This window comes from Camelus dromedarius, chromosome 8 (assembly GCF_036321535.1).
Source record: "Camelus dromedarius isolate mCamDro1 chromosome 8, mCamDro1.pat, whole genome shotgun sequence".
Classification (NCBI taxonomy): domain Eukaryota; kingdom Metazoa; phylum Chordata; class Mammalia; order Artiodactyla; family Camelidae; genus Camelus; species Camelus dromedarius.
In genome coordinates, this window is record NC_087443.1 from 50,406,626 (window position 1) to 50,427,813 (window position 21,188).

Sequence of the window (21,188 nt, forward strand, 5' to 3'; positions counted from 1 at the left end):
GAGTGTAATTTCTTTGCTGGCGCACACAGACACCATGTGCTCTCGTGGAGTTGTCTTTTGCAGGGAGGAAACCTAGGAATACAGTGTTAAGGACAGTGAAGGACACAGCTGTAGGCGGGATTAACCCGCGCTGGAAGAGACCAAGTAAACAGAAGCGGTCCCAAGCTATAAAAAGCACTTTCCTCACCCAGAAAGGACGCTGAAGAGACAATGTCACCCTATTTATAGAGTAAGAAGTTGCCTGTGTTTTAAGAAGGGGAGGCAGCATAGCAGGGTGGGCAACTGTGTAACCTCTGGAGTCAGAGTTGGGTTCAGATTCCACCTCAGCCACTGAACAAACCCAGAGGAAGTCACTGCTCAGGTTAACACACCTGGTGACAGGAAATAGGACCCGGCATGCTCAGTAGACAGGACCGATTTGGGTGGTGAAGACCTTCTCAAAATTGTGTAATCTCCTGAGGCCTCACCTTTGGAATCTAACTAGTTGCTGTCCTGAGAAATCCACCTGAAAGTACCTAATGTAATCTTGGTGCACAGTAAATGTCCCCCAAAGGTGGTTATCCCTATCACATTGTTATTTATTAGTAGGTTATCCTTCATTTCAAACAAGGGGAACAAACCATGCTCACAGTCGTATTTATTGTGTAACTTATTGTGTGTGATGTTCTCCACATCTGTATTTACTTAATGTACAGAGGAGTCAGAGGGAGGCCTCAGTGTATTCAGCAGCAACCAGGGCCTGCACCTCCGATGGGAATTCCTTCCAGCAGAGCCTGACCTAGAATCAGCACCCTAGAACCCAGGACTACTTGAGTGCTCTGGTCCATTGACTCATTTTTTCAGATCAGGAAACTGAGCCACAGAGAGATGTTTGAGATTATTAAGGATAAAGCTAAGGATACACCTTAATTCTCCTATCTCTGCTTCCCTGACCTTATCATACTAGTTGAAGACATTGAGAAAAAAACCTAACCTAGGTGATCTGGCCCCTGCCTAGTTCCTCTGCCCCATCTAGAGCTCGCAGTGCTCCCTCTACAGAGCAGCTTTTCAGTTCCTCAAACAAATGTATATCCCTTTGCACCTGCTGTTTCCATTGCCTGTTCCCAGACCTCTCTGTCTACGAGATTCCAATTCAATCCTCAGATCTCTGCTCCAATGTCTTACATTTAAAGATATCTTCCCTGACCCTTAGTACAAGGTTAGGGCTCCCTAATCCTTCATGACTCTTATCAGTTTGTAACTCTCCAATAGGTATAATAATAGAACATCACTGAGTTGTTACAGTGATGAAATGAATATAGATGTAAAGTGTCCAGCACATCATAAGCGCTATGAGAAAATTAGATGTTTGGCTGTCTCTCTCAGCTACACTGTAATCTCCATTAAGGTAGATGACTCTTGTTCATCATTGTATACCTAGGCAGCTCTTGGTAATTATTTGTGACTGAATAAACGATTTAGGTGATATTTTACCTGGGGTGTCTCTCACTTACTCCTGTAAATTTGCTAAAAACAAAACAAAACAAAAAACTCCATTGTTACTCCTAAATATTCAAATACAAAGTTTTCAAATTCCCACATAATTCAAGCTGAGTAGTTTAGGAAGCACTTCACATCAAAGATGCAAATAGAAGCTTAAGCAATGCAATATCTCCAAGGACATGTTCTCTCCTCCATGGTGAGGAAGGCCTGAGCCAGGTGGCTCTGACCCAGGTAGGGCAGAAGTCCTGGTCCTGGGGACAGAATGTCCTCCACCTGCTTCCTTTATCCCTCCCTCGTTGGACTGGTGTCCAGATCAGTACACCAGGCATGTGGTAAAGAGGAAGCCAGGTGGCATCTCACAGGTTTATTTGGGGGGGGGGGGAGGGTTGTTGCAGGTGTAATTTTATTTGGTTTATTTTTGCAGGGGGAGGAGGTAATTAGGTTTATTTATTTACTTATTTTTTTAATGGAGGTACTGGGGATTGAACCCAGGACCTTGTGCATGCTAAGCATGTGCTCTACCATTTGAGATATACCCTCCCTGACAGAGGTGTCATTTTGAGGCATGAATTATGCGCTCCAGCAGGGGCATGGAACAAATAATGTTTGGAAAAGAGTGAGGGAGGAGGAACGTGCAAGGCACTTTTCTCCCTCTTTTCATTCATTCATTTATTTACCTATCATTTATTAAGCATGTTCTATGTTGTAGGCACTAAAACAGATGCTGGTAATACAAAGACAAAAATAGATGCCTTCACTGCTCTCTAGGGGCTTACAATTCATCGAGAGAGAGAGGTAAATTAATGGTTCTCCATCATCTGTGAATGTAAGAATAACCTAGGGAGTTTTCCCTTTTAAACTTTTTGTTGAAAATAACATACATACAGAACTGTATACATATCCTAAGAGTGGCGCTCAGTGATTTTTGCACAAATGAACACTCTGTGTATGCTGCACCTGATCAAGAAACAGAACATTACCAGTATCTAGGAGATTTTTTTAAAAGCTGATTCTGGGCCCAGGTTCATAGCCTTTCAGTAGGTTTGGAGCACAGGCGTCTGCATGGTGATGATGGTGATAATGATGATAAATGTTTTTTAAATTAAAGAAACAAAAGAGTGACAGTAACTGTTTTAAAAATGGGATTATAATGCAGATGGTCCTTGCTTGGAGGAGCAATGAATGAAGCAAAGTACGTCGCCTATGCCATGGAAGGGAACTGCAGAGGACTCCAGAGAGTGAGCAATGGTGGAGGAGGGGAGGAGAGAGGAGGGAGATGGCACTGAGGTGGATGTTAAGACAGACTTCAGGGAGGAAATGACCCTTAAACTGGATTTTGAACGATAACTGGATTTTATCAGGGAAGGTTGAAAGAAATCCATTCAAACTGAGGGTCTGGAGACTCTGCTGGTGGGTTTGAAACCATCTGGCATGTTTGGGAAGCTGCCAGGAGTTCGACAAGCCTGAAAGACAACCTATGAAAGGAGGTGAGCGATAGCAAAAGAGGGTAGATGGGGTCCGAATCGCAGATGGCTTTCTGCACCAGAGGAAACAGTTTGGACTTTTTCCTGAAGGCCATGAGACCTGGAGAATAGATTGGAGGAGGGGGTCCCTAGTTGGGAAGACCATATAGAAGACCACTGGGAACAACCAGGAAGGAGGTGATAAGGGACTGAGTGAAGGACACACCATTTGGAATGAGATCATCGAGTGGATTCAAGAAATATTTAAAGAATCTGTAGGACTCGGTGACCAATTGCAGGGTGAGGGAGAGGTAAGGCCAGGATGATTTCTATGTTTGGACAACTGGGAATATGGTGGTTTCAACATGCAAGATAAAATATGCAGAAGAGGAACAAGACCTTCTAGCTATATTCTCCTTGGGTTTTACACTTTAAAAAGGGTGATGCTTCAAATATATAGATCTGATCATGACATTCTTGTATCTAAACTCCTTCATGGATGCTACACAATTCACGATACATCTAAACTCTTTAGCAGGGCACACCCAAGTCCTTCTTGTTCTGCCTGCCTCAGCCTTTATTTCCAGCCACTGCCATCACACCGTATGCTCCTGTAAAACCACAGGTGCAGTTCCCCAAAGGTACTGTGTGATTCTCACCTACTCATTGCTGGAGACTCAACTAAAGAACTCAGTGGAAGGCCTTCTCTGAGCAGATCTTCCAGGTGGCTTATACCTTCTCTGGTGTAAGCCAGGCCACTCACCTCTCAGTCTAACTCAACACAAATCACATTTCATTGTAGTTTTTTCTTCTGTCTCTTCAAGGATGAATGAACAAGAAACCAAATCTCCCCCCGCCCCAGCCAAGAAGTGTTCTTTTTGACCAGCCGCATGTTTTAAAATTTAAAGTTTGAGTTAGAAAGCGAGTAAACTAAATTTACACATGTATGTTACCTGCGTGGCTTCTGAAGCACTTCTGACAGCTCTCAGCCTCCCAAACGAGGTACAAGGACTCTCATCTTCAAATCCCCAGGACTGAAGACAGTGCACAGCACAAATGAGAGCTGAAAAAAATGTGTGTGGAATCAATGGAGGATGCAGTTCTCTCATTGTACAGGTGAAGATGCTGAGGTTTTACTTTCTACTGAACATGGGTAGTAAAACTCCCCAAAGAGGTGGGCCCAGAATCAGGAGAACATTCCTGATTGGCCCAAGTCTATGATTGACTTAGAAGTAGTCTGGCCAATGAAATAGCAAGTAAAGCCTGGGGGATTCTGGGAAAACTTTCCTCCCCTAAGAAGAGGGAAGTCAAGGATAGTTTTTAGTTACCCTAAATTACACTTGTAACTTAATGTTATTTTCTGAAGACACAGATAAAACCTGTCCACCATGCCATCATTAAATTCTAGTCCCTTGCTAAAATGGAAATAGAGGCACATTTGCCCAAGCTTTCTACCACTTATTAACCATGTTGATGACACAGTGTGAGCTTGGAGAAAGGGTACTCTTCAAGACATAGTTTAAAATAATTATTAGAACTTTAACTGCCAGAATGATATTGACCCAAGATGAACGTCTTTTTTCATTTTTGCTTTTTTATTGTGTCAGTGCCTTTCTTAGAGACTCACATGGGGCCACCTTGTACAAAAGACTATTTTTGAATACAGTGCTATTTTCGAGTACAGTGATTTTTATACTTTTTTCTGCAGCGCCCTGGGGAGCTGAGCCACCCCAGGGAGTCAGAGGCCACCAAAAAAACCTCTAAAACTGCTCTGGTGAGTAGTAGTGTTATATTGAGGTTCTGATGACCCCTTCATCAGAGCCTCCCTCTTTTCCTGTCTTCAGAATTGAGCAGCTACTACACAGCAGGCACCAAGCTAAGTACTAGGGATACAGTGTTGAGCAAAAACAAAGTCCCTGCCTTTATCTAGGTTACAGAAAAGACAGGCCTTCAGCACGTAATCACCACAGCAGCAAAAGTGTAAGTGCATTCCGCGAAGTGCAAAAACAGGTTAAGACTCCCAGTGCCACCAAGGCACATACCAGGGTGATCCAACCTCATCTAAACGTGAGCAGGTGAAACAGTATTTAAGCTGAATTCTGAATATTGAGTAGAAATTAAGGAGGGTGGGGGGGGGGAATGTGGAGGAGGTATTTTTAGCCCCTTACATCATAAAGATGGTAGGCACTTCGTAAGTACTTGCCAACTGGAAGGATGACTTGACCCTGACCCTCTCAATAGGGCAGATCAAATGTAAGGAAGATTATTCATTGGAACAAACCACTGGAGAGGGTTTAGGCCAACCCCATTCTCTTTATTGTTTTTCTATATGGGTTGCTTTTCTCTCTGGAGATGGAGTACTTTGTACTCAATACTGTTGTTGCCTATTTTAATTTTTTGTTGTTGGTTTTTTTTTTTTTTTGGTCAACAGAGATGGAAAAATTAAGCATCAGCAGCTGCCACTACCAGTAATAACCGTGTGTACAGGAATGAAACACACCCCACATGAACAAACTTTCTGTCAGTCACTAATATTTTCTGAGCACTGACTAATTATGATTTGGTGAAGGGGGAGATGGAGTGTGGCTGCCTAGAAATTTGATAAACTATAATCAGAGTCACCCCAAGTACTAGGCATAATTTTAGGAATGGAGCTGGATTTAGCAAAATTAGTAGTCTTATTATCTAGCATTTATTGAGTTCTTGCATGTGATACACTGTACTAAGTGTGCTATAAGTGTCATGTTTTTAATTAGCACAGTAGTCATGTGAGTTGGATACTATTATTATTCTCATATTTTGGATGAGGGAATTAAAGATTTGAGAGACTAACTTGCCCAAGTTCACACAGCGGACAAATCAGGTCTGGGTGGCTCTAGGACCTACACAATTTCTAACTCACTCAGCCGCAGTATCTCTCAAAAGGTGATGTATCTCCTATCACCTGCAGACTTTACACCATGGTTACAAATGCCTGATATATTCCACTGCCCACACAGAATTGCCTTTCACGATAATTATTGGGTCCTTTATTTCTCACTGAAATATTTTTGCAGCATCTTAGATTTTGGTTTCCAAAAGAGGCTTTTTTCCCTTTAAAAAAATTCCTAGCTATACCAAATCTCTATTTTGTAGATTTATTCAACAAATATTTTTAAATGATGCTACCATGTGCAATCCACGGTTCCAAGTTCCAGTGGTGAGCAAGGCAAAAAGTCCCTTCCATCCTGGAGCACAATTCTTCTGGGGAGGGGAAAAGAAGACAGAAAATAGGTAAATAAATAAGTACAGACTGTGTTAAGTGACACAAAAATTAAACAAAATGATATGAAAGAGAATAACTGGACGAAAGGGGCCAGTTTAGTTGAGGAAGCCACATTGATATGGTTCCTGAAGGTTGAGAGACTGAGATTCCAACTATCGTGTAAAGAGATTTGGAAGAGCATTGCAGCATACGGAAGAGGGGAAAAACGTGTATCTCTGTATCTGTGTGTATGTGTGTGTGTATACACACACACACATACACTCACATATGTTCTCTTCATCATCAAAGGTCCAGTATTTGGGGGATGTTGGTGAACAGGGTGTATACATGTTCCTTTGAAATGCGAGCAGTGGAAGGGAGAGTCTTCTATTGGGGTCCCAGCATTCAAGATATTCCATTGGTCTTATAGCTTCCTTGTTTTCCGGGTGAAGTGCCCTCTGAATACTGAAGGTTCTTCAACTGCAAATAATAAAAGCCACTTTAACTCATATCAGCATAAAATGAATGAATACAGGGAACTGGGTGAAGAAAAGTCACTGGCAAGGCTGAAGGGAGAGCCTTTAGGCGGGGCTCTCAGTAATGAGTTCCAGAATTCCACTACAGGATCAGCTTCCTGAGGGAACTGCTATAAGGAAGCTGCTATTTCTCGTACAACAGTAAACCAAGAAATCAGGGCGTCACTGATTTTACTGTTTGGTATGGGACTGACTGTTTCAGGCTCAACTGAAACCTACAATAGCTCACAGTGAAAAAAAAATGTGACAATGAATATATGCATGTTCATGTATAACAGAAAAATTGTGCTCTACACTGGAATTTGACACATTGTAAACTGACTATAACTCAATAAAAAATGTAAAAAGAAGAAAAAGGAAAAGAAAAAGAAACCTACAAAATGCATGCTCTGTATTGTCTCTCCAAATCCATGATGTTCGAGACAAGACGTGCACCACCCACCAGAGAAAACAGCAGAAGTGCAGCCTCCTCCTCAGTCTGTCCTTCCAGATGTTGCCCGAGTGCATCTGCTTGGCTGAGCTAAGCCATGTACAGGGACCCTGAGAAATGAAGTCTTCAATTTTCTCACTTCTAGCATGCAATACGGCCTATTAGAAAGGGTTGAAATGAGCCTATCTATTTACCTGCCACAAACCTCAATAGAGAATTTTGATAATTAGGTAGCATGGTTTGCCTGGGACTTTTCTGCTCAGGCTCTGGGACAGTTGGTTACCTAAGTAGCCAGGCTTGAAGCTCCCTGTAAATTCTTCCAGCGGGGCTGAAACTGAAAGCAGGACTAAGCAAGTAGTAACAACAATGATACTATGTTATGGTGTTTAGAGCTCCATCCCTGAAGTCATTCAGACATAGGTTTGAATCCCAGCTCCTCTTCTTTTCCAGTTTGTTCTTTTATAGAGCACTTTCAAATAGAATTCTGTGAAGAGGTGAATGCACTATATCTACATAGTGGTGATAATCATCAGCCACGTGTGACTTTTGAGTACTTGATATGTGGCTAATGCAACTAAACAACTGGATTTTAAATTGTATTTATATTTTAATTAATTTACATTTTAGAAAATTAACTTATTTTTAAAACCACTTTATTGAGCTATGATTGACATATAAAAATGTACATATTTAATGTAGACAACCTTGATGAGTTTGGAGATAAATACCGTGAAACTGTCACCACAGTCTTTGCCACAAATTTATCCATCACTTCCAGAAGTTTCCTTCTGCCCTCTTTCTCTATTATTACATTATTATGATGATGATAAGAACACTTAATATAAGATCTACCTTCTTAGCAAATGTGTAAGTATACAGTACACTATTATTAAGTAAAGGCATTATGTTGTACAATAGATCTATAAGACTTGTCTTGTGTTACTGAAACTTTGTACCCTTTGACTAACACCTCCCCATTTCTCTCTTCCTCCAGCCCCTGGCAATCACCGCTGGACTCTGCTTCTGTGAGTTTGAGTATTTTAGATTCTTCATATAAGTGGTATCATGTAGTATTTGTCTTTCTGTGTCTGATTTATTTCACTTTGCATAATGTCTTCTAGGTTGCAAATGTCAGGATTTCCTCTTGTTTAAGGTTGAATAATATTCCATTGCGTGTACAGATCACATCTTTTTTTATCCATTCATCCATTGATGGACATTTAGGTTGCTTCAGTGTCCTGGCTACTGTAAAGAATGTTGTAATTGACATGGGGGTATAGATATCTCTTCAAGATGCTGAGATTGATTCCTTTGTGTATATAACCAGAAGTGGGATTCCTGGATCATATGGTAGTTCTGTTTTTAAGTTTTTGGAGAACTTTCATATTGTTTTTCATTGTAGCTGTACTACATTTAAATTTAAATAGCAACATGTGGCTATTACATGGCTAGAGGCTACTGTATTGGACAGCACTGTATACAATGGGGATAATAGCCTCATTACTGTATTTATACAACAAGTATTTATAGAGTATCTTCTGTGGGCACCTACAGGAATTCTGCTAGGGAAAAAACATTATGAAACTTACAACTAGTGAGGCAATCAGGCCTGTTTAACAGGTGAATAAATAAAAAAAAAACTACAGCTTACAGTTAGTAGTATAAAGGAAGTAAACAGGATAGAGTTTTGTAGAATAATGGTTGTGCATTCTTTAGATGAGGCATGAGGGGTAACCTCTTTCAAGAGATGGTGAATGACTCAAACTACCACTGCCTTCCAGCTCAGGGTGGCCATATGACACAACTCTGGCCAATGAGATAGAAGTGGAAATGAAACAAGCAATGTTTCAGGGAAGTTTTGGTTGTTCTCACAGAAAAGGAACAAGTGAATCAATCTGAGGACACTCCCAAAGGCCAAAGATGGGACAATATGAGCATCAATAAAGGCAATAACTACAATGTATTAAAACACAGCAAATATGTTTAAATCCATAAGTTCAAAAAAAACAATTTTTTAAAAAAGCCTGACTGGTTATCATTGGAGGATACTAGTGAGTCAAGTCATTATTTAGAAAACTGGTAAACTAAGGAAAAGAATCAAGCATTTATCTTTTCCTTATTGTCTATACCCACTTGGTAACCTAATAATAGAGGGAGGCAGTTTCCCTTTATAAAAATATTCCAGCTAATAAGTGAAGAAGGAATGACAGAATTAAAACACCACCACTTTGTAACGTAATTAATGGATCTAGACAGTAATCATCAAAAGCTGCTATTATTACAAAAAGAGAGATAATCAGACAGATACTTTCAGACAGCAGAACATAACAACAAAAGCCAAATCTGAATCTAATCAAAACTGTAGCTCCAACTACTAATGTAAGATACAGACGACAGAGGACATCAATCTGAATGCAATTAGGAAAATCTAGGATGCAGGGAACTCTAGAGGGCAAAGGACCTGGTTTCTTCAAAAAGTAAATTGGGCAGAAAAAAAAAAAGATGAAGTAGGATCATACAGATCAAAAGGGACTTCAAGGACATATCAATTCCAAGTATTAGTCTTATTTGGATACTGTAAACTATAAAAAACACAACCTTTATGGGACAATTGGATATTTGAATACTGGATATTTGATGATATTAAGGAACTGTTAATTTTTTGTGTGATAATGGTGTTGGGGTTATGTTTAAAAAGGAATAACTTTATCTTTTAGTAAAATATTTGGAGAAAATGATACAATTTCTGGGATTTGTTTCAAAATAAGAAGGGGAGAGGGAGAGGTGTGCGGAGAAGGTACAGATGAAATAGGACTGGCAACAGATTGATAATTATTATAGCTCCATGCTGGATCCATGGAAGGGGGGGTGTCATACTCTTCTATTTTTTATGTTTGAAATTCTGCATAATAAAAAGTTACATAAAAAGTGGCCTTTGCTCCTTTACCATCCCCTTCTTCTGTCTAGATGAGGGAGTTAAGGTCTTAAGATGCACCAGCCATGTGTGACCCTGAGGTAGCAAGTATGAAATCAGACCTGAGAGGTCAACGTAGGCAGGATGGTGGAGCTGAAAGACAGGAAGAGGCTGAGACCCTGCAATCTCATGTGCCAGCCCTAGAGTGCCCATGTCTGGAAATGTTATAAGAGATAAAACAAACCTCCATGTGCTTAAGCCTCTTTTGGATGAGGTTTCTTTTATTTGTGGGCAAGATTGTTCTTAGATCACACTGCTAAGATCCAAAATATGAGAAGGAGTAATCTAGGTGAAGAGCAAAGCAGAGAGCACCACAGTCAGAGCCCCCGGATAGGAAAGAATTGGGAACTTACAGAAGGCCCGTGTGACTAGAGCATCAGGAGGGAGGAGGGGGTGGGTAAGGGGAGGTTGGAGGTTTAGACAGGCGCTTGAGGACTTGAGGCACGGTAGTCTATGGTAAGCAGTTAGGATTACTCTAAAGCATAATGGGAAACTGTTGACAGTCTGAAAGTAGACAAGTGATTTGATTTATTTTTGTTTAGAAAGATAACTCTGGCTGCTACATAAAGAATGGACAGGGGCAGGGGCAAGAGGGAAACCTGGAGAGACCAAACAGGAGGCAGCTACACAGGTGAAAGATGATGGGAGTTTGGCCATGGAGATGGACAGTAATGGATAGTTTCAAGACCTACCTTAGAATTAAAATCAACAGAAATTGTTAAATGAATTTATAAGATTAGGAAAGGGGAAAAGTCAAGGGTAGAATTGGAAGAGGTAAGCTTTGTATGCCAATTGGATATCCTAGCTACGGCACTTAGGCAGGTAGGTAAGTGAGTCTGGAGATATGAGAGGATTGAACCACAGATATACATTTGGAAGCCATCAGCATAATACTGTATTAAAGCTTGTGATGGATGAGGTCACCTAGGGAAATAACGTAGGTATAGAAAAAATAGGACCCAGGGTTGAGTCTTGAGAAATATTAACATTTACATATGGAGCTGAAAAAGGAAAGGAGGCTGAGGATGGAGACTCATAAAGGACAAGGAAAACCAGATTATGGTGTCACAGAAATGAAGAGTGGGGAATATCCAGAGTCCAAGTTGGCCTCATGCAGCTGAGGAATGGAATAAGAAGAAGACGATAAAGTGGACACTGCCGTTGACAATAAGGTCACCAGTGACCCTGACAAGAACAATCTCAGAAGAGTGGTGGAGCTGGAATCCTAATCTGAGTGAGCTGAAGAGATGAAGTAGAGATGGTGTGTACAGAAACTTTCTGGAGAATCTTCCATAAAAGAAGCAGAGAAACAAGGCAGTAACTGGAGGGAGTTTAGGGGTCAAAGGAAAGTTCTGAAAGACAAAGAGATAGTGGAGCCTATTTGAATGCTCCATTGGAATGATCCAGCGAGAGGGTAAATGGTGACTGGATCTAGAGCACAAACGGAAGGACAGGTCTTTAACGGGAGGAGGGGCACTTCCTCCACTGATGAAAGAGCAAGGGAGAAGATGCAGATGCAGAGAGAAGTCTAGATTTGGTGACTGAAAGATGATGTAGTTTCCTTATCGTCTATCAGTGAAATACGAGGTGAAGCCATCAGCTTAGAGTGAGGGAAAGAGGGTCTGGGGAAGTTTAGAAGAGAGAGGAAGGGTATGAAATAGTGGAAAGTTCAGCTAACTTCTGAAATTGCGAGGTAATATTTCTGAAATAGCCAGACAGTGTTGAGTGACCTCGTGAGGGTAGTGATAAGGGGTTTCAAGTTATTTGTGAGATGCTCAGGAAACATCAGCTATCGTTATTCTTAAATGCCAGCTAAGTAAGGCTCATTTTAACCCTAACAACATACCTACAAAGTTAGGTGTTATTATCCTCATTTCAAAGAGGAGAAAATTCAGTGTCCACAAATTCAGTAAGTTGCTAAGAATCTATACATTGGTTTAGGTGGTAGAGCTGGAATTTGGACCCTGACTGGGTACCCATAAAAGCCAGAGCTTTCCTCACTAAAGCAGGTAGCTTGAGGTAGTGCTGTCATTGTCATATCCAGCTGCAGAGTGTCTGGGGCACCGCCGGCAGCTGGAAGAGCACCAGCTGTCACAGATCACGCCTGGTCCTCTGAGCTAAAGCAGTTGAAGAAAATTCTGCCAGGATAAGCTTTCAGCTGTCATTCCTGTTGCTGCTCTGCAGAGATCACACATGTGACTTTGGATCAAAGTCAATGCCAATAATAAGCTACTGCTTTTTACATAGAAGCCAATTCAGCAGCTAGGGTAGGGGTGGCACTTGTTTTCACTGAGTGTCTCTCATTCAAATATCTTTTTCAAATTCCATGGTGGATAGAAAAAGGTTTGTTTGTTTAGTGGCATTAAATAGCATTTGTGGATCTGGAACTAGGACAGGGCTCAGGGGAACTAGCTTGTGTATTTCGTGATGACTGGATGGTTGGGATGGCTCAAATGGTTAAAGATGGCTGGGATGATTCAACTGGGGCCATATATCTGAGGCCTTAATTCTGGTTGCAGTTTGGTTCCTCAGTTTCTCATCACATTGTGTTTGCTGGAGCTGAAATGTCCAGGATGGCTTCTTCACTTCCATGTCTGGCATCTCGGTTGGGATGGGCTAGAGCAGCCTGGGCTGGCTGGTTATCATTCTCTGTCCACGTGACAACTCTGCTGGGCTAGCCTGGGCTGCCTCACAACACGGCAGTCTCAGGGTAGTCAGGCTGATGTGGAGGCTGACTTCAAAAATGTATGTTCATACTGCTTTGATCAACCTACTTTATGGCATAAAAGAATGTCATTGAGAAGACTGGTGCTGCGGTTTAGCCACTAAGTCATTAAGATTTGGATGTTTTTGAGAAGCATCATAGAAGTGTTTTTCATTCTTTCATCCTAAAATTAGATCAATGGCTGCACTGTGAAGTTAGGTCAACTGTAGGCCAAGGCTGGTTCATACTGGGTTGTACCTTCTTAACACTTGTCCTGCTGTCATCTTTAGTCTTCAGAGTATATGGCCCAATCTGCCTGATCATGACTCACCTAGGATGGCTGACGCTCCTGAAACTTTCACCTCTTTGGCATAAGCTAAAGCATGTTAGGTAAAGTTGTTATTGGACATACGAAGATCCAGGAAAATGGCCTCATCTTGTGATGCATCTTTAAATTCTACTCATGGGGATTTATCTTAAGCTAAATTCAAAACATATTTATATATATATATATATATATATATATATTTTAATGGAGAGACTGGGGATTGAACCCAGGACCTCATGCATGCTAAGCAGGTGCTCTACCACTAAGCTATACCCACTCCCTTCTTCTGTTCTCCATAGTGGCTGCACCAAATTACATTTCCACCAACAGTGTAGGAGGGTTCCCTTTTCTCCACACCCTCTCCAGCATTTATCATTTGTGGACTTTTTAATGATGGTCATTCCAACTGGTGTGAGATGATATCTCATTGTAGTTTTGATTTGCATTTCTCTGATTAGTGATACTGAGCATTGTTTCATGTGCCTATTGGCCATCTATATGTCTTCACTGGAGAAATTTCTGTTTAGGTCTTCTGCCCATTTTTTGATTGGGCAATTTGTTTTTTTGTTATTGGGTTGTATGAGCTGTTTGAATATTCTGGAAGTTAAGCCCTTGTCAGTTGCACTGTTTGAAAATATTTCCTTCTATTTGGTAGGCTGTCTTTTCATTTTGTTCATGGTTTCCTTTGCTGTGCAAAAGCTTTTAAGTTTGATTAGCTTCCATTTGTTTATTTTTGCTTTAATTTCTACTGCCTTGGTAGACTGACCCAGGAAAACATTGCTACCATTTATGTCAGAGAATTATTTTGCTTTTGTTCTCTTTTAGGAGATTTATGGTTTCCTGTCTTATGTTTAAGTCTTTAAGCCATTTTGAGATTATTTTTGTGTATGGTATGAGGGAGTGTTCTAACATCATTGGTTTACATGCAGCTGTCCAGCTTTCCCAACACCATTTGCCAAAGGGACTGTCTTATCTCCATTGTATATTCTTGCCTCCTCTGTTGAAGATTAATTGACCGTAGGTGTGTGGGTTCATACAGGCTTTAAATTGATCATTCTGAAGACTGTGTCACAAGATGGAAAAATGTTTGTGATGTAATGTTAACTGATGAAAGAAACCTACTAATCATGTCTACCATTTATGACTATAAATCAAGCAAATATACTCAAAGATGAGGTGAGGAAGCGATAGCAAATAATCAAAATAGTTTGATTTCCTAGCATATTAAGATTGTGGATGGTATTTTTCTTTAATTTATATAAATGCTCCTGTAACTTTGAAGAAAAAATAGTATATGAAAATTATAAAGAAATTTTGTATTTGAAATTTTGCCTTTGTTTTAGATTTCTTTGAATTCCTTAACTCTTCATTTTTTTTGGTAATATCTTAATGGAGATATTATTCATATACCATACAATTAACTCATTTAAAGGATAAAATTCAATGGCTTTTAGTATATTCATAGAATTACCCAACCATCATCAAAATCAATTTTAAAACATTTCATCACCCCAAAAAGAAACTCCATACCTATTAGCAGTCACTCTCCATTTCCTCTTAACCCCTAGCCCTAGGCAAACACACTAACCTACTTTCTGTCTCTACAAATTTGCCTATTCTAGACATTTCACATAAATGGAATCATAAAATATGTGGTCTTTTATGACTGGCTTTTTACTTAATATAACGTTTTCAAGGTTCATCCATGTTGTAGTATGGATCAGTACTTCATTCCTTTTTATTGCTGAATAATATTCCATTGCATAGATGTACCACATTCTATTTATCCATTCATCAGTTGATGGACATCTGTGTTGTTTCCACTTTGGAGCTATTAAGAATAATGCTGCTATGAATGTTTACATATAAATTTTTATGTGAATGTATGTTTTCATTTCTCTTGATTATATATTGGCTTTAAAGTATAAAAATGCAAAGGGGCATGAAGAATAATTTGGGGGCATTGGATAGATTCCATTTCATAATCGTGGTAGTGGTTCCATATCTGTATATATTGGTCAAAATTCATTAAACTGTATACTTATATGTATTTGTATTTATGTTATATCTCAGCAAAGCCAACCCCCAAAATAAAGGATGGAATGGTAGGGAGACAGATTTGGAAGCTTATTAACATATAATGGCTTAACATTATATAATGCTTTTCTGTATACCAATATTTTCACATACATTGTCTCAATAAAACAAACAACATCTATGATCATTTCAATAAGCCAGTGAGATAAGTAAGAAGGTATTATTATGTCCATTTTAGATATCAGGAATTTAGACCTGCAGAGTTTGGTTATGTGGATTGTCCAATATCACAGAGCTGCTAAGCAGCAGAGGCAGAATTTCTCCCACTTTCCACCTCTGCAGCTTTCAAATACTTAACCAAATTTGCTTACAAAAATTGAAGGAGGAAGCAATATCACTAATTATCAGAGAAATGCAAATCAAAACTACAATGAGGTATCACCTCACACCAGTCAGAATGGCCATCATTCAGAAATCCACAAATGACAAATGCTGGAGAGGCTGTGGAGAGAGGGGAACCCTCCTACACTGCTGGTGGGAATGCAGTTTGGTGCAGCCACTGTGGAAAACAGTATGGAGATTCCTCAAAAGACTAGGAATAGACTTACCGTATGACCCAGGAATCTTGCTCCTGGGCTTATACCCAGGAGGAACCCTACTTCAGGATGACACCTGCACCCCAATGTTCATAGCAGCACTATTTACAATAGCCAAGACATGCAAACAGCCTAAATTTCCATCAACAGATGACTGGATAAAGAAGATGTGGTATATTTATACAATGGAATACTATTCAGCCATAAAAACCGACAACATAATGCCATTTGCAGCAACATGGATGCTCCTGGAGAATGTCATTCTAACTGAAGTAAGCCAGAAAGAGAAAGAAAAATACCATATGAGATCGCTCATATGTGGAATCTAAAAAACAAAAACAAAAAAAACAAAGCATAAATACAAAACAGAAATAGACTCATAGACATAGAATACAAACTTGTGGTTGCCAAGGGGGTGGAGGGCGGGAAGGGATAGACAGGATTTTAAAATTGTAGAATAGATAAACAAGATTATACTGTAAAGCACAGGGAAATACACACAAGATCTTATGGTAATTCACAGAAAAAAATGTGACAATGAATATATATATGTTCATGTATAACTGAAAAATTGTGCTGTACACTGGAATTTGACACAACATTGTAAAATGATTATAAATCAATAAAAAAAACTTTAAAAAAATTGAAGGAGGAAGAAGCTACAGCTGTACAGATTGCATATTTGGACACAGAATAAAGACATTCCCCTACATGCTGCATCTTCTTTGATGCACAATAAAAATGAAAAAGTGATGACTTAAATCACAGTAACTAGAACAGAACCTCTGAAAAGCCAGACTTTTAAAAATATCCCACCTTTGACTGCCACGCTCTTTTAAGTTGCTCTAACACTTGAACTTTGATTTTACTGAGAATGGAATGTTCTATAGCTCTTCCTGTTTTTACCGGTTTCTGTGCGTCCTATGCTGACGTGCTCAGATCCACTGCTTGCCGTGCGCCCCCCTGCTCGGTGGGCAGGAGGGCTGGCTCCTGCAGGCTGGCTCTCTCTGGCTCCAGGGTCATTTGTCTTAACCACTGGCTTATTTAATGGGAGGCACTGGTGAGAACTGCAGTCTTCTCCTTTCCTTGCTGCCTAAGGGGCATGCTTGCCTTGCCTGTATCTTCTGCTGGGTGATCTTAACTCCTGGGCTCTGATTATATCACCTTCTCCCTATGTTTGCCAACCTATGGGTGGTGATGGCTTCATGCTGTTGCTAATGTCTGCACTGCCTCACTGTCCTCTGATTAGCTTCTCTGCCTCTTCTTTCCTGCACCACAGCTCCTCTCTTCTGAACACTCTCTCCTCCTGGTTGGACCTTGAATGACAGACCGTCTGTGATGCTGACGCAGGATTGGACCCTAAGACCACATCTGAAAACAATTTTAAGGTTTTAACCACTTCCCTTGGCATCTCTCTCTAGCCCACTCCTCAGGCACATTTAGATATGACATTTATTATTCCATTGTGGATGAGCATATTTGTGTCTGAAACACAACCTCTACAAAATTAAAGTTTATCAAATCAGCTGGTCTGTGATCATCTAACAGCTGAAAAATGTATTTAATAGGTCTGGAATCTGAATAAACATTTAGCTGCCCATCAGTCATACACCATTTAGCACGTTAAATTAGGATAGGGGAGGATTTATTAGTCAGCATGCTTGATACTAGTCTCTATAATAAGTAAATCCAAAATCTCAGTGACTTACTACAATAAAAGTTTATTTGTTGTTCACAAAGAGTTCAATGTGGTCAGCTAGCGGTGTCTGCTCTGTGCAGTCAATTAGGAAGCTAGTGTTGCTTGAGATGCTGACATCGGCCAGCAGATGAGGAACGAAGGAGAGTACAGAGGGTTGTGGGGATGTTTTAGGGACTGGACCTGGAAATAGCATACATCAACTTTGTCCACATCTCATTGGCCAGAACTTAATTACGTGCCTCTCTGGCCCGTCGCCACCCCACCCCACTGCAGAAGAGCCTGAGCAATGTAGTTTAGTTTAATATCTAAAAGAAAAGAAATGACCTTGGAAAGCACATGGTCAGTCTCTGCCACTATTTGTCCTTCTGGTCAATAAATTTCCGTTCCACTCTTCCTCCCACATATAGAATAAACTTCTCTCCATGCCTGTCCCTAGAACATTATCCAAAGTCTCTAAATCCAGATAAAAGCCATCGGTGATGCTCAGTCAGCTCCATCTGGTTCACATGTGGTTCTTTTCAGCTGAGTAATTTATAAACCAAAAAGGAGTCACCTGCCCCCTGCTCCCTTCTCATCCCCAAATACACAACGGTGAGCAGAGACAAGTAACTTCATGGCCCCACTTGGAAAGGAAGGAAATGAAAGATGGAAAGCTGATGCCGGTCCAAAGCAGCAGGGTGGGCATTGTGACGTATCCCCAACCAGGAAGCATTGGGAAATGTCTTTGATTGGACTGTTTTTCCTCTACGAGAGGCATTATTTTGTCTATAGTTCTCTGTGACCCCTGGTTCCACTCTTTGGGAATTCTCTTCATTGTTCATTATCCTCCATGGCAACATCTGAAGTGAGTGACAGGGGAGGAAGCTATCTCTGGCACTACACAGATTTTGGAGTCTGCTTCCTTCTCATGGAACCTCGGAGTTGAAGGCTGGTTACTGTTTTATGCTTTGACTAATCTTTGACTATGTTTTCTTTGGAAATACTATTTCCTCAGAAACCTCACAGCCTTCTCATTGATATTCTTCCAGATGGTTCCTATGCCAACAATTACACCCCAAATACTTTCCTAGAGATGGTTCTCAATATCCTTTACATCTTTTAATTCCTTCTCATGCCTCTCTCATCTCACTAAGTAGGCAGCCACTTTGATGCCACCAGGATTGAGTGGGAAAGCTACAACTCTCATGTGATCTGTGCTAAAACGTGGTGACCCAGAAGTCCTTTGTTGCTTACAATTTTCTCATTCTTTTATTCTACTATTTGGGGTCTAGAAGTAGTCGACTTCAAGACCTCAAATTTATGTAATTTTCCAATTTTCTTTCACTTCTTCCTGCAAACTACCAAAGCTTGCCAGCCAATTGTGGCCAATGTGCACTGACAGTTTGGTTCCTTCCAACTGCTTCTTTGGGAGCTGACAGTCAGTAAGCAGATGGCCTGCCTCTCAAGTTATTACAAGTGAGAATTTTTGCCAAGTGTTTTGCCACTGCACAGCACGGACTGCCACGTTTTCTGCCTCTGGAATCAGTTTCCTATCTTCCCATACCTGGCATGCTAAGCCAGTGCCACTTATTTCAGGGTTTTTTTGTTTTGTTTTGTTTTTGTCTTTTGTTTTAGGAGCACCCCACTTCAAGGTCCCATTTGTGGTTTCTGTCATAGTATTAATGTTTAGTTGCATAAAAGAACTTCCAAATGTCAGTACCTTAACCCAACAAACACAATCAAGTTCATTTCTCACTCTGCAGTCCAGTGTAGTGGTAGGGATGAGGGTGGAGAGAAGGAATGCTGCTCCATGCAGTCAAACAGAGACTAAGCTATCGGAGGTTCCACCATCCTCAAGGCATGACTCCCAGCTGTGCTCTGAGTGTAGACATCCAGCCAGCAGCTGGATGACCACATGGGATGCGTTAGGAGCTAGGTCTGTGAGCGGCGTAGCACTCTGCATACATTTCAATGGGCAGAAACCAATGATATGTCCCAAGTTTCCCTACTTATCAAGAGAGATGAATGCTGCACAAGGAACCAGGCTCTTTTAATCTTCCTGCCTGCCATCTTCAGTGTGTGGCTTTCAGTCCCTGTGTTACAAGGTGGCTGTTGCATCTACAAGCACTGCTTCTGAGTTCCGGGCAGGAAGAAGGGAGGAGAGTGAGGGTTAAAAGGCCCATGTCAGGTATGTCTCTTTTATGAAAATTCAGTAGCTTTCCTAGAAGTCACATCTAGGAGACTTGCTTACTGGCCATATTAGCCACCTTTGGTTGCAAAGGAACTTGGGAAATAAAATTTTTTTGGTTGGGCACATTTCCACTTACTCATATACCAGAGTTCTACTACTGTGAATAGGAGATTGGCTACTGGGTTAAAAAAAAAAAAAAGCAGTATCTGCTGAAGTGCTCAATAATTCTGGATATTATGTTTATATTAACTTTTATCCCAGTTAGTCTCAAGTCTCTTTCCTCTGTTATAATTCCAAAACGCTGGATGCTGGGCAAATGGTGAGTGTGTGTGTGTGTGTGTGTGTGTGTGTGTGTATTCAATCTGGTTTATTGCCCATTTAACTAGTACATCAAGAGCATATTCTTCAAAGATAGATTTAATAAAAGGCTAAAAATTAAAAAGAAAAAAGAAAAAAAAAAACAAAGGGCACTTTTTACATAAGTAACTATGGCAAGAAAATACCTTTGGGTTTTCTTCCCACTGAAGACTGTTACAATAACCATTATCATTATGATAATAGTTAAATTTTACTGAGCATTTACTGTGTGCCAGAGACAGCAAAGTTATTTATACTCATTATAACCATCATAAGACTCTATAGACTCCATCATTGCTACTTTACCAATAAGACAACTGACACTCAGAGAAGTTAATTTGCTTAAGATCACAAAGCTAATGCACGGTGAAGTCAATATTTGAATTTGGATCTGTCTGACTGCAAAACGTCTGCTCTTTGTCACCAGATAATACTGTCAGATGGCAAGATGTTCCCCACCTACTCTTTCCAAACCTGATTCTAAAGCTCAAATCTTGGCCTCACCATTTGGCCAATACCACAGTAATAATTGTTGTAGGTAAGTCTCATCAATGGACAGTAAAATTAGTGGTACAAAGTTTGATGAGAAACAGGAGATACACATATTTTAAAAGTATCTCCATACAAGATTCTTCTTAATTATAAAGAGAATACTAGTAACTTTACAGTGGAGAAATCAGGCTCACACAACCACAACCAAGGAATCATCAGTAGTAATGAGGCACGTCGACCCCACGGGGCTCCAGAAATGATGCCCTGAGGAGGGCACAGCATCACTTCTGAAGCATTTTTGGCAAAAATGCATAAGCTAAATTTAACTATGAGGACACCAGACACACCCATCTTGAAGGAAATTCTACAAAGTAACTGGCTAGTACTCTCCAAAAGTGTCAACATCATGAAAGACAAAAGAAATCGAGAAACTGTCTTAGACTGAAAAAGACAGAAAATATGACAACTAAATGCAATGTGTGATCCTGGATTGGATCCAGGACCATAAAAAAAACATTATTGTGGCAGTGAAATTTGAATAAGATCTGTATAACAGTTAATAGTCTAATATCCAAGTAAATTTTCTGTTTTTCATACTTGTACTATCATTATGTAAATTGTGAACATTTGGAAACTGGGTGAATATGGGAGAACTGATTTTTGTTTCTTGGTGACT

The 21,188-nt window shown here is 40.3% G+C and overlaps 2 protein-coding genes across 2 annotated transcripts in view; one reads left to right on the forward strand and one right to left on the reverse strand.

Annotated features, from left to right (window-relative positions):
- Nucleotides 1–21,188, reverse strand: part of PANK1 (pantothenate kinase 1) — a 104,666-nt gene that overhangs the window by 54,067 nt on the left and 29,411 nt on the right. Inside the window, exon 3 of the mRNA XM_064488200.1 lies at nt 3,899–4,008. The gene's annotated coding sequence lies outside the window, so the exon portion shown is untranslated. The remainder of the gene's footprint in view (nt 1–3,898; nt 4,009–21,188) is intronic.
- Nucleotides 2,661–21,188, forward strand: part of LOC105102841 (proteasome subunit alpha type-1-like) — a 33,860-nt gene continuing 15,332 nt past the window's right edge. Inside the window, 2 exon segments of the mRNA XM_064488596.1 lie at nt 2,661–2,720; nt 4,654–4,719. Of these exon segments, the coding sequence (XP_064344666.1) occupies nt 2,661–2,720; nt 4,654–4,719 (126 nt within the window).